General features: G+C 44.0%; 1 protein-coding gene across 1 annotated transcript in view; it reads left to right on the forward strand.

The window, feature by feature from the left end:
* Positions 1–1,394: 1,394 nt before the first annotated feature.
* LOC116983658 (potassium voltage-gated channel subfamily KQT member 1-like) overlaps positions 1,395–14,443 on the forward strand; it is a 61,882-nt gene continuing 48,833 nt past the window's right edge. The window contains exons 1-4 of the mRNA XM_033037416.1: positions 1,395–1,482; positions 6,560–6,654; positions 7,527–7,567; positions 9,745–9,806. Coding sequence (XP_032893307.1) covers positions 1,450–1,482; positions 6,560–6,654; positions 7,527–7,567; positions 9,745–9,806 — 231 coding nt within the window. The 5' untranslated portion in view covers positions 1,395–1,449. The remainder of the gene's footprint in view (positions 1,483–6,559; positions 6,655–7,526; positions 7,568–9,744; positions 9,807–14,443) is intronic.

Here is a 14,443-nt window from a genome sequence, read left to right on the forward strand (position 1 = left end):
GTGTGGGAATGGGATTGGGAGTTAAAATGGTTAACAACCGGGAGATCCAGCAGGCCTCGGCAAAATGGTCGCCTGGTCAACATTGGTCTCACCGATGCTCAGGAGCAGTGGCGGACTGGGTCTAAAAATATTGGTTGCCAGGAGACAAAGGGGGCCCACCAACAACTACAATGCTATCATTTAACAGGGGCCCACTTGCCATCACTTGCTATCACTTCATCAGGGGCCCACTTGCCATCGGGCAAGCTGACACCCTGGCCAGTCCGCCACTGCTCAGGAACATTGGATGAAGTAGATGAGGTTGGAGGAGGTGCACATGAACCTCGGTCTCGTCTGGAAGGACTGCTGGGGTCCCTGGATGGAGGTGTAGGGACAGCAGTTACATCTCCTGTGGTTGCAGGGGAAAGAACCTGGGGAGGGGGGGGAGACGGGGTCAATGGGTGGTAAGGGATGAGAGAACCAGGGGCTTATGGAAGAGAGAGTGGTCTCTCTGGGAGATGGTCGTGGATCAGCTGAAGGTAACAGAACCTTTGGCATTTACAGTTTCCGAAAAGAAGACAAATCATGGGAGGTGACGGAGAGATGAACCCAACTCTACCTGACTACAAAAAAACTAACTTAAAATACCAGTGGGTCTCAAATTACGTCAACAGTAACTGCCTCAGGTGTGTTTTTTGTCACCTGCTTGGGAAATCAGATTAAAATGGATTTGAGCGTGATCAGGTAAATGTCAGCCTGTCTCCACTGGGCGTATAGGATTACATTCACCCTTTATAAGTTCCATGTTCAATCCTATTGCTCTTTACTTCCACACCTGGGGAAAAGCTACGTTCCAATCGGAAGGTTGAATCTTGCCTACATTGGATAGGATCAGCCACTTTGAGACGTTGTTTGTGACACTTCAAATAAATCCCAGCTAAACAAACAGAATGAAAAATGCATTTGGAGATAAGTCTACTCCAACCTGTCACTTAACCCCAAGAGGGGAATGTGTGGAGAAGCCCTGCAGCAATAACTCCACTGTGAAAAACATTTGGTGGCAGAGATTTGAGGCGAGTTATCCTCGTGGTTTGATTACACTTTAGTCTGACCTGATTCTTGGTCTGGTCTAGATCTAATTTGATTCTTGGCACCTCCATTGTCTACCAAGCCTGATGCATCTTTGCTAAAATGCCTTCATTTTGCTGTCTATTGCAAACCTGAGTATGGATCATCCTGTCAATAGACAATAGACAATAGGTGCAGGAGTAGGCCATTCGGCCCTATGAGCCAGCACCGCCATTCAATGTGATCATGGCTGATCATCCCCAATCAGTACCCCGTTCCTGCCTTCTCCCCATAACCCTGTCGCCGTGATTCAATTCAGAAACATTCGGGTTTATTCCCATCTCCACATTGTTTTTCAGATTAACAGAAGCACACAGGGCTGCTGTGAAAGTTATTCGGCGTATGCAGTATTTTGTTGCCAGGAGAAAATTTCAGGTGAGAAATAAGAATCAATTAGATCAAGTTGAAATGTTGTCAATATTCCTGACAATTCTAAAGAAAAGGAAATGAAGGAACTTGCATTTTACGCGGGAGAGGGAGAATTACAATCACCATTACAATAATACTTTATTAGCCAAGTATGTTTTGCAACATACGAGGAATTTCATTTGCCAAGTCAGTCATACAAATAAAAAGCAACACAACACACAAAATACATTTTAACATAAACATCCACCACAGTGACTCCTCCACATTCCTCACTGTGATGGAAGGTGTTTTACATGCTCGCCCGCGGTCGGGGGCCTTGAGCCCTCCGTTGACTGGCGTAGCCGGTGGCGGGCCCTCCGCGGCAAGGCGATCAGCTCCTGCATTGGGGGGATGTCAGCTCCCCCGCGTCGGGGCTGGTCGAACCTTCCGCGACGTTGGAGCTCCCGACATCCACGGCCACTCCTGAGACTGCGAGCTCCCGATGTACAGTCCGCAGGCCGCGGTTGGGACGATCCCAGGCAAGGGATCGACTCCGATGTAAGTCCACGCCCCGCAGTTGGGCCCAAAGTCAGTCCGAGGAGGCCTCCAGATCCATCGATGGTAGGCCGCAGAGCGACCTGGGAATGCGATCCGAAAATTAATCACATCTCCGGCAAGGTAAGAAACTGAAAAAAAGTTTCTCCCCACTCCCTCCCCACTCCCCCCACATCAAATAAACCGGAGAACATTTACACAGACTTTTAACACATACTAAAAAAAATTAAAAACACGAAAAAACAAACAGACAGACTGTTGGCGGGGCTGCCAATCGTGCAGCGCCCCTGGTGGATCCTAGAAAAGTGGCACGTAATTCAAAAACACGCAAATTAAACAGATACGTGACGATGCTATCGGCAGTAAATTTGAACGCTTTATACCCAAATATGATTAGGTAAACCAAGCTTTGGTAATAAAAAAAACAAGCGCATTCATTCAAAAACGTATAGATCAAACACGCGTAAACACCAGGTCAGGTGCCTGCACGTGCTGCTGGGAATTTCTGCATTTCAGCTCACATTTGTTCTATCAGAGACGAAATTATATTATTAAAAATTCTTGTTGGAGATACCAGTGATATTTCAGCTATGGGTTGGAAAGTAGTGTATAATAGTAAGATTAAATGAGAACTTACCAGTTTGAAGTTTGATCTGTATTTTATGAGGAGTTACGATGAGGGATTACGTGAAGAAGCCCGCCAGGCGCATGCGTGTCATTATTCAAAGCGGCGGTGTGGAATCACAGATAACTGTAATGACTAAACATAGTAAGATTAGAGAAGATGTACCAGTTAAGTATATGATCTGGGTGGGAGCGGAGGGCACGTAATCCCTCATCGTAACTCCTCATAAAATACAGATCAAACTTCAAACTGGTAAGTTCTCGTTTAATCTCACTATTTTACTTCGGAGTCACGTGAGTGACTACGTGAAGATTTTAAAGCTCTGTGATTTCATGCCGTGGAACAAGTCCATGCATCACGTCTGCCTTGACTGTTGGGAGGATTGTGTTAACATAATTTGGTCATGAATTCGACATTGAAATCATAAAATGTTTAACACAAGTTTATAACCCCTTTATATGGGTTTAAATTAATTTACAGAACTTAAATTGTTTCTGCAAATGTTCCAGGTTTCATTACTGGTTTATTACAAATAATTGGAATGTTTTTCCCCTCCAGACCATCCTGCTGCCTTGAGGATTTGGTCCATTGGTACATCCAACTGTATCGCTGCTGATGTAGCTGCAGCCCTGGTGGAAAGAGATTTTAAAAATTTTAGTATCCACCCCAGCCTGTGTTTAGCAACTGTTTCAGCCATCTTGAGATGGTCTGGACCGTCACTCTTGGTGTGGTTGCTAGTGGCTGATAAAAAATGTGTCTTTTCATTGCCTCTTAGGATATTCGTTTTCTCCATGTGTAACGACAGATGTTTTATTATACACAGACGGTCATCTGTTGGGTATGACCTAATTGTATATAGAGGCCTGCTGATCCCTTTTTCTGTTCTGCTTACTATCTCATAAATATGAAACATAATATTTTCCGTTGAGAAAGTCATGTTGTCCAGTCTTGTTTTGCAGTGACTGTATCCTTTGTGCCGTGACCAATACCATTAGCATGACCGTTTTAATGTCAGTCTGTGTAAGGACAGAACTGTTGCTGGAGACCACTCCTGAGCATCTTCAGGATTATACTCACATCCCATATATGGGAGTATCTGGTACTCCTCATAGGCTTTGTACCAGTGGGTCAGTCCCAACAATGTAATGGTCTGTCCCCTGCCATAGGTAAGTCGAAAGGGCACTTCTGGCGCAGTTAATGGCACTGTAACTGAGCCCTTCATCGTAGTGGAGGCCTGCCAGATATTCCAGAACAGATGGGATGTTCATGTCTCTGATTCCATGTTTGATACCACTGGGAACCATGGTTGTGTAGGCCAATCGGGTACTACCAATTCCAGATGCAGAGTCTGTTGTATTTCCTTAATACCCGACTGATGAGGCAGGAAAGGAGGGAATGCGTAAATAAACAATTTCCCCTCCCCTCCAATGCAGCGAAAAATGCATCTGTCGCCGCTGCCCCAGGGTCTGGTTCCTGTGTAACATAACTTGATAACTGGGACCTGGTGTCTGCCACTGAATTTAGTCTTCCTGGTAGATAAGTGGTTGATATCCAAATATCTTTCTGGAGACACCATTGCCAATTTGTATGGCCAGATTGTCACATGATGTCGATTTGTTTCCACCCTGTGGTTAATGTATGCTACCACGGTGGTATTGGTATTGGTGGCTCCGCACCAATTGTACTGGCATCAGTTTGTAGTACCATGGAAAAGGTTACTGACAATGCTTGGATAGGAACAAGGCTAGAGGTATCTATCCACCATTTTAGTTCCATTTTAGCCTGATTGGTAGTTTCACAGATCTGTCAAAGTGACCTGCATAATTTAGAGTGCTTGTTTTTTACTCTCTGTATGTTTTGGTAATGTAGAGGTCCAAATTGTGTGGCTGGAAAGGCAGCCATCATTATGCCAATTACTTTGGCTACCAATCTGATGGATGGTTTGCTGATGTCAGTGAAGTTTTTATAAGCATCTATTAAATCTGTAGCCTTTCCCTTAGGCAGAGTCACCGACATGTGAACTGAGTCAATGGTGAAACCCCAGGTAGTCCATAATAGTGGGAGACGTTAGTTTAGATTTAACTGGATGAAATGAATCCCAGTTCCCCAAATAACTTTTTTTGTGGCTGTTACAGTTTGTTTTGCCAATTCCAAAGTTTTTGCACATAATGAGTATGTCATCTAAATATGCCATGACCATGTGTATACGTTTCCGTAGAAACGCTTGGGCTGGTCTCAAAATTTTTTGTGAACAGCCTGTTCTGATGATAACCCATTTGGCAGTGCTTTATACTGCTAGAGTTGTCCCATCCAGTTGAATTTAAGTAACATCTGTGGTCACCTCGTATAGGCACTGAATAGTAAGCATCTTTTAAAATGATGCTGGCCATTGAAGTAACCTTTGGGAATTAATTGTTAAGCAGTAACAAAGGTATCTATTTTGTTAGATCTATGATGATGCGATGACCATCATCTTTTTGTTTATATATTGGACACGGATTTTAATGGTTCGTGTTGAGTTTTCTCAATTACACCTTTTATGTAAAGCCGCTTCAGTTCAGCTTGCGCTTTTGATTTCCTTTATCAGAAAGCACGAACATTCGGTTCAGTATATGTTGAACTGGAGGGCTGTACTTGTGAATAAACTCTGTTGTATATCCGTGGATACTGCTTAAGTAGATATCGGTTGTTATCATGCTCCATGCATTCAGAAGAGAGTGTTATCTCCACCCAATCTCCGTGCCCACTGTTTGTAGGGAACCAGACCCACCTACCTCCATAGTTAGCAGTGGCAGGTTTACCTTTTTGTAGGTTCTTCGCTGTTGTAGCGCTGGGGTCTGGATTTACGGTTTGGTTGGCGTTGGAGGTCCCGCATCTTCCGAGAAGGCCGGTCTGGGCCATGGCCTGAAAGACTCATGTTTTTGAGTACCGGTCCTTCGAGCTTTCACCAGTTTTGCTGGTGGGTGCGTGGGGGTGCTAGGTTCCAGTAGGTTCTCTTGTTCCTGCACCCCTTGCACACTTTCTTCTGCGGACCCCTCTTCCAGGTCAGCCCAGAACTGACCCGCAATGCTTCCTTCTGATGAGGTAGAAGCACTGTGCAGCTCTCAAAGAGGTACTGCTGTGGGTTTATCATAGGGCCCACAGTGACCCGACTCCATGTCCCGGAGTCTGTCACGTTGGAGCAAAGCTTCATACACCGCTTCTTCCCGCTCCAGCGCTCTCGGGCGCTGGCCGCCGGCGGTGATTCAAAGTCGGACTCCTCTGAGTCCACGACCTTGTTTGTTTTGTGTCTAGCCTTTCCGCCCGGCCGCGCAATGACACGCATGCGCCTGGCGGGCTTCTTCACGTAGTCACTCACGTGACTCCGAAGTAAAATTCACCTCTAGCCTGTGTCACTTACTCCACCCATCTCCTAATCCCCCCCCCCCCCCCCCTCACCTGTATCCACCTGGGTCTTGCCAGGCTTTGTCCCACCCCCCTACCTCACCCCACACCTGAGGGAAACAAATTGGTGCTCAGAAATTCAATCACGGAATGACATTTTTGGCCATTCTTTATGAAAATTAAAATATTAATGGAGGCATAGATAGGGTAGACAGTCAGAACCTTTCCCGAGTGTGGAAATATCAAGGAATAGAGGGCTCTCTGTAAATTGGCCCTAGTGTGTAGGGACTGGGGTAACATGGAACTAGTGTTCAATGGCCAACGTGGACTCGCTGGTTTCCATGCTGTATCTCTAAACTCAACTACCTTTCATGAATAATTACGAATGTCAATACTCTGGAATGCCAATGAAAGCTGCTGCACAGGACAGCTGTTTATGGGCCAGAATATATATGCATGTATTTATTTTGCTTCATCTTGCTGCCGAGGCTGGTTTTATCATTGTTAAATTCATGGCATTTTTTGCAATGTTTTCCACAGCAAGCTCGCAAACCATACGATGTGCGAGACGTTATTGAACAATATTCCCAAGGACACCTGAATATGATGGTCCGGATCAAAGAATTACAACGCAGGTAAACTTGAATCAACGTTCCGACTTCCTCCAGCTGCAGCTGTAGCTCATATACGCGCAGCAATGATTGTTTCATTTCTTTGTTCTCATTCACATTGTTCTATTTACTCCAGACAGAACAGCTACAATTAAGAGAGAGAGAAAGAGACACAATGAACTGCAGATGCTGGAAACTGGCATAAAACACAAAGTGCTGGAGGAACTTAATAGCCAGGTAGCATCTGTGGAGCGAATGGATAGAAATGAAGAAGGTCCCAACCCGAAACATCACCTGTCAGATGATGCCTGACCCGCCGAGTTCCTCCAACACTTTGTGTTTTCAGCTACAAATAACAAGCTTTCTCCACCCTCTCCTCTGACGGCAATAACACATCTGGACCGTTCCATTCCCTTGACTCACATCTTATCACAAGCATTCCTGTCATTTTCTGCATCCCTCACACTTAAATGCAACTTTAAAGTTGCATTTTTTCTAACTTTTCCTAGTTCTGATCAAACGACTATCACCCTTAAACAATGACACCCTAACACTGATGCTGCCTGGCATGCTGATCTTTTTTCCAGAACTTCTAGTTTTATTTCAGATTTCTAGGATCTGCGGCTCTTTGATTTTCAGAAATCAATGACTTGCTCGTATGTTAAGATAGCAAACAAATAACTGACCCCAAAACCACAAACAACTGCAAATCAATTTCATTCATTTGAAAGCAATGTTATTGATCAATTATGAAAGTCAAATGATATATTTTTCACACCGTTTTGGGTAATTAACTATTAAAATTAATTATCTATTAAAATAATGTCATACTATCATTGTTATCTTTCAGCTGTGAAGATTTGGCATAAAGTTAACACAGCTTGTCTGTATTTCAGGTTGGATCATTCTCTGGGAAAGCCTGCATTTTTTCTTCCAGGTAAATGTTTCACAAAGTGTTTAAAATAATATTTTCTGTTCATTTCAAATATATATAAAAAGATGCTTGTAATTTTAATGTTCATAGAAATCTCCAGCTTCTTATATTTGTCAGACATGGCACAGTAACGTACACAGGAAACCATTGATAAAAGAATGGAGGTTTATTGGAGTAGATACAGCAGATTGTTAAATCAAAGTTAGACAAAATTGCTGGAGAAACTCCAGTACCGGCTGCTGGAGCCGCTGAGTTTCTCCAGCAATTTTGTCTAGCAGATTGTTAAAGCTGGTGTTCCTGTACATGTTTACAGTTTTGACGGACACGTTGCTCAGAATATTTGTTTTGGTTTTGTTTTTCTTATTGTCGTGTACAAAGTGGATACAATGACAAACGTTATTTGTGTGCTATCCAGTTAAACCATGCGAACACATGGGTCAGGTCATGTAGTGTAGAGCGAAGACCTGACAATATAGTGTCACAGCGCTATCGTTTTACAGCTACAAATAATGACTGCATGCGTTTCCTCCAGGAGCTCCGGTTTTGTCCAACATCCCAAAGATGTGTGGGTTTGTAGGTTAATTGTCTCTAGTGTGTAGTGGGTGATCGATGGCCAGTGTGGACTCAGTGGGCTGAAGGGCCTGTTTCCAAGCTGTATCTTTCAATCAATCAATTTTCACCACTACCAACACAGATCATATTTATTTTCTAGTCTAGTCAAGTCAAGTCTCTTTTATTTCTATAGCACATTTAATAAACAACTCTCGTTGACCAAAGGGCTTTACATTGGTGGAGGTACTAACGTTATACAACAGTGGTTCTTAGATTAAATACATACATCACTACATACATATAGCCCTCCCTCAGAGGACGTCAAGAAAGACTTAAGAGTAAAGATGAGTTTTAAGTCGAGACTTAAAGGAGTGGATGGAGGGGGCAGTTCTGATGGGAAGAGGGATGCTGTTCCACAGTCTAGGAGCTGCAACCGCAAAAGTGCGGTCGCCCCTGAGTTTATGCCTAGACCGCGGGATGTTCAGTAACCCCAAGTCGGCCGATCTGAGGGACCTGGAGGTGGTGTGGTGGGTGAGCAGACTTTTGATGTAGGTGGGGGCAAGCCCATTGAGGGCTTTGTAGACATAAAGGAGAATCTTGAAATGTATTCGGAACCGCAGTATTCTAATTCCATGTTTTTAAGAATTGCTAGAATTTAAATCTGATGGACTGGCATACAAACTCATGTTGCTAGGTTAATAACACAATGGCCAAACTGGGACACCACCTCAACCAATTATATTTTGAGAAAAGAAGGTCATTTGTATGAGTTCAGATAGGTGCATCTGCCAAAATAAAATCTCCACAGGGACCGGCTAATTGGGGAAGGTTTAAAATAACCTCCTTGGAACTAAAATTGGTAACAGTCCCAGGTGTGAACATGAGCCACCAGCCTCTGAGCTATTTTTTATGAGACCAGTAAGAATATTCTCACAAATATTCTACATTCACCATAGGTCCGCCATTTGTTGAGAGCCCCCAGCTAGCTTTCAATATCTGTGTCCAAGTGGCCAGGATCAATGGTCTGACCTCTGCCATTTGAACCGCAAACTTGCAATCGTGGTCCTTTGCTTCTCATTTAGGATTGTTTGTCTGTATTAACTGTCCTCACACCTAAAGCAGACAAGTTGTCAATCTCATGTTCCTCGCAATCATAAATTCACAAGGAATAGGAGTAGAATTAGGCCGTTCGGCCTATCAAGTCTACTCCGTCATTCAATCATGGCTGATCTATCTCTCCGTCCTAATCCCATTCTCCCCATAACCTCCAACACATGTACTAATCAAGAATCTATCTATCTCTGCCTTAAAAATATCCACTGACTTGGCCTCCACAGCCCTCTGTGGCAAAGAATTCCACAGATTCACCACTCTCTGACTAAAGTGTCACACAGGCTAGAGCCCCAGTCTAAATTGGGCAATGAGTAACCCTGTCACATTTTATGCTGTAGTAACTAAGTTATCCTAGTTGGCTTCAGTTAAAATTGGTCAAGTTTGCCTATTTATAGGCTTTCAGGAATGATATTCTAAAGTTAATCTTGAAGCACCGTAATTTCATTTGTTTTCATGGTTTTGTTTTTTGCTCCAAATCTTCACGTTTTTACTTCATATCTTCACTTTTTGTGCAGAAAAGGGATTAGACAAGGGTTACTACACTGCAGGAGCCAGACTGATTCGTCTAGAAGATAAGGTAAGTGCACGAATCATTTTCTTAAAACTCGGGCATAATTTCAGATCCTTATCTGAAATATATCTATAGATTGCTCAGGCAAATAATATAAGGTAATACAATTGCAATGACCATGTAATTATCATTCACATTTGCAGCTCAGTGTGCACTTTAGACTGCATGTCTTCACTCTGGGAGGAATGTTACACAGACTTGTTGATGATGAATAGATTCAATGCAGAGATCAAATATCCTGTGATATGGATGGTGTTCAAACACCCTGACTGCCTTTGTCACGGAAAAATGCTGATTTTGCCTTTCACAGCTGATGTCTGATTTTAATTCAGTTTGATATTTAACATTTGATACCAATTTATACTTCAACCTGATAACCGGAATCGAACATTAATTGGACCATCTGTCTCATAGTTTTTCCCCTGCTAACTTGTACTTGAACTAGTTTTAAAAACCAGTTCAGAACACTTTAGGATGAAATGCCAAAGAGTCATGTGTAGGTGTTGCAGGGAATGGTTCAGATGTGGGCATTGAACTCATTTCTTAGGGAGTTTATTGTTACAAAAAAAGACACAAAATGCTGGAGTAACTCAGCGGGTCAGGCAGCATCTGTGGAGAACACGGATAGGTGACGTTTCACAGAGTGCTGGAGTAACTCAGTGGGTCAGGCAGCATCTGTGGAGAACACGGATAGGTGACGTTTCACAAAGTGCTGGAGTAACTCAGTGGGTCAGGCAGCATCTGTGGAGAACATGGATAGGTGACGTTTCACAAAGTGCTGGAGTAACTCAGCGGGTCAGGCAGCATTTGTGGAGAACATGGATAGGTGACGTTTCACAAAGTGCTGGAGTAACTCAGCGGGTCAGGCAGCATCTGTGGAGAACATGGATAGGCAACATGGATAGGAAGAGTCTGAAGACCCTGACACGTCTCCTATCCATGTTCTCCAGAGATGTTGCCTGACCCGCTGAGTTACTCCAGCACTCTGTGAAACGTCACCTATCCATGTTCTCCACAGATGCTGCCTGACCCACTGAGTTACTCCAGCACTTTGTGTCTTTCCTTGGTAAACCAGCATCTGCAATTCCTTGTTTCTATACTCTGTGTTTATAAAAGAGAATGCCAGGTTTCAAAAAGAACACTTGCATCCTTGTGGAGGAACAATTGCTTTGTATTTGGTGCAACATATAATACTGTAGTAGTGAAGTTTGTAATTCATTCCAATGGAAACTGTGGTATTATTACAGTGGGGTGGCATAGTTCCTGTCTGGTTTGCATTGTTTTGTGGTCTAGTGATAATTCCGTTGAATATCCCAGCAATGACTCATCATTAACGATCCATCAGTGGGGCAAATTAAAAAATTTTTTTTTTAATCCTGCACTTTTTTTAAATGCAGCTAACATCAGGGAGATTTGCTCATCGAGAAACAATTTAACTCATTGTTGAAACTGAAGTCTCAGCGTACCTAAAGTTGCAAATGGAGACACAGAAAATATTGACAGCAACCTGCAGCCAGGGTAACAACGCAACACTGAATGGGTGACAGAGAAACACGCAGTTGTGAAAAATACAGTGTGGAAACAGGCCCAACTTGCCCACACCAACCAACATGTCCCAGCCACACCTGTCCCACCTGCCTGTGTTTGGCCTGTATCCCTCCAAACCTGGCCTATCCATGTACTTGTCTAACTGTTTCTTAAATGTTGGGATAGTCCCTGCCTCAACTACCTCCTCTGGCAACTTGTTCCATACACCCACCACCCACTGTGTGAAAAAGCTACCCCTCAGATTCCTATCAAAACTTTTCCCCTTCACCTGAAACCTATGACCACTTGTCCTCGATTCCCCTACTCTGGGCAAGAGACTCAAATATCCTAAATAACATAATTTAACCAAATAGTCTTTGCCACTCTGCACTCTCTCATTCACCTGAAACATATAATGACCACAATGAGTAAAATAACCTTTGATTTCAGAAATCAATATCTCTCTTACTGTGGGGGGGAAAAAGATGGAATTTTTTAAATAATCATCAGAAAACGCAGAACAGTTCAGTACAGTACAGCACAGGCCCTTCTGCCCACAATGTTTGTGCTGAAAATGATGCCAAGTTATAAACTAAAGTTAAATCTCAGAGTAAAACACAAAGTGGTGGAGTAGCTCAGCTGGTCAGGCAACATTGCTGGAGGACATGGATAGGTGTTTCAGGTTGGGACCTATCTTCAGATTAATCTCCTCTGTCTCCATTTGCTGCATTCATGTGCCAAACTCAAAGTGTCTTAAACACAAGTATCTGCCGACACCACCACCCCTGGAGCGCAGACCAGGCACCCACCTGGTGTGTCTGTCTGTCTGTCTGTCTGTCTGTCTGTCTGTCTGTCTGTCTGTCTGTCTGTCTGTCTGTCTGTCTGTCTGTCTGTCATAAACAATCTGCCCCACACATCTCCTTTAAACTTTGCTTTTTAATTTGCCTTCACTCCAATATGTAAAAAAATAATAATTTGAAGCTGCCAAATTGTGATATTACTTTTCATTTACCTACCAGTTTCCAATCGCAGTTTTGTCGGCTAGTTTTATTCTCCCGCCCCACAATTATACAATACAATACAATTTTATTGTCATTTGAACCTCAAAAGAAGTCCAAATGAAATCTGGTTCCTGCAGTCATACAACAAGAAAAGGACCAAGACACACAGCCAACACAATTTACACAAACATCCATCACAGTGAATCTCCTTCTCACTGTGATGGAAGGCAAAGTCTTGTCTCTCCCCTGTGTTCCATTTCTTCTCCCGATGTTAAAGCCCCCGGCGGGCGATGGCAAGTCCTGCGGCCGTTAAAGCCGTGCCGGGTGATGCAAGGCCCCGCTCCAGGTCATTTTCAACCCCGCAACTCGGGCGGGAGAAGTTGCCGTTGCGGGAGCTCCGAAAAGCGGTCTCCCACTAGGGACCCGCGAGCTCCCGATGTCACCATCCACCGGACCTGCGGCTGGAGCCTCCGAGCTCCGGAGTCGGGACAATTTTTCTAGAAGCGCAGACAGTGGACTGTTCGATGTTGCCATTGTTCATCAGAGCATGCACAATTCTGAGCCACATCTTTGATAAATTGGATCAAGAGGTATATTTGTTGTCTTTTCTAAATAGAGAGGTTGATTATGACAAGAGCGGATTAAATTCTCTGTTGTTGGATGAATGACATGAATCTAAATGTATTCTGGGATGACTCGTATGCGGCCATGATTGCTTCATGATGAGGAGCTACACACTCACGAAGGACATAGCCTTTGCATTTAATAGTCAAATACAATGTTTAATAATTTCCACTTGTGCCCCAATGCTGAAGGGAAATTGATGGAGTTGTGAATGGACAGGGAACACAGTGAGGCCAACATTGAGGGAACACAGTGAGGACAATGTTTCACCCAACGTGTGGCTAGGGAATCGATGCAACTAGCCAGGGCCAGGGGACGAATTAAAGGGTTCGCATCGGGAAGTCTGAACCATTCATTCAGAAACGCGAGTTTGATCCCCCGGGAATTTAAAACTCACGTTCTTTAATGTTTAGAACAAAACAGTATTGTTTTAGTAACCATTACACTTATTAAGGCTAGGATATCGAGTCAGGCTGCACGGACAGACGCCCTTGGGCCCAACTCACCCATGCCACTTAAGATGCTAGTTCCACCAGCCTGCATTTGGCCGATATCCCTGTAAACCTTGTGGAGATTCTGAAGAAGGGTCTCGACCCAAAACGTCACCCATTCCTTCTCTCCAGAGATGCTGCCTGCCTGTCCCGCTGAGTTACCCCGGAGATGCTGCCTGACCTGTTGAGTTACTCCAGCACTCTGTGAAACGTCACCCATTCCTTCTCTCCAGAGATGCTGCCTGACCCGCTGAGTTACTCCAGCTGTTTGTATCTATCCCTGAAAACCTTTCCTATCCATGTACCTGTCCAAATGTCTTGTTAAAGTACCTGCCTCAACTACCTCCCATGGCAGCTCATTTCTTACACCCACAACCCTCTGAGTGAAAAAGAAAGCAACACCTGTGCCTCACCTGTAGCACCTGAACCCTTCAATATTAAGCTGCCAGTCCTGTTCTTCCCTGGCCAGGTTTCTGTAACGGCTACAACGTCCCAGTCACGCGTATCTTTACAAATTCCCGAGATAGAAGAGCATAAAGATCATGGGAATGTGGAACTTTAGCACTCCCTTTTAGTGGCAGGAGCTGGGAGGTTTGGGAAAGACTGGTTGTGAGACCAATTTGTTCAGTGAGGAACATCACGTACTAGTCTGGAAAAAACACCCAGCCAAATCGTCATCCGTCCATTCCCTCCACAGATGCTGCCTGACTCAGTGAGTTCCTCCAGCACACGGTGTTTAGAAGGAGATTCCAGCACTAGCAGTTCACAAGTTATAGGAGTAGAATTAGGCCATTCGGCCCATTGAGTCTAAAAATATCCGCCGACTTGGCCTCCACAGCCCTCTGTGGCAATGAGTTCCACAGATTAACTACCCTCTGACTAAAGAAGTTCCTCCTAATCTTTTTGAAAGAGCGCCCTTGAATTCTGAGGCTGTGAGCTCTGGTCCTAGACTCTCCCCATCCATTGTGTTTCCATCCTGCATCAGCAGCATAGTGCAGGA

Source organism: Amblyraja radiata, chromosome 19 (genome assembly GCF_010909765.2).
Source record: "Amblyraja radiata isolate CabotCenter1 chromosome 19, sAmbRad1.1.pri, whole genome shotgun sequence".
Classification (NCBI taxonomy): domain Eukaryota; kingdom Metazoa; phylum Chordata; class Chondrichthyes; order Rajiformes; family Rajidae; genus Amblyraja; species Amblyraja radiata.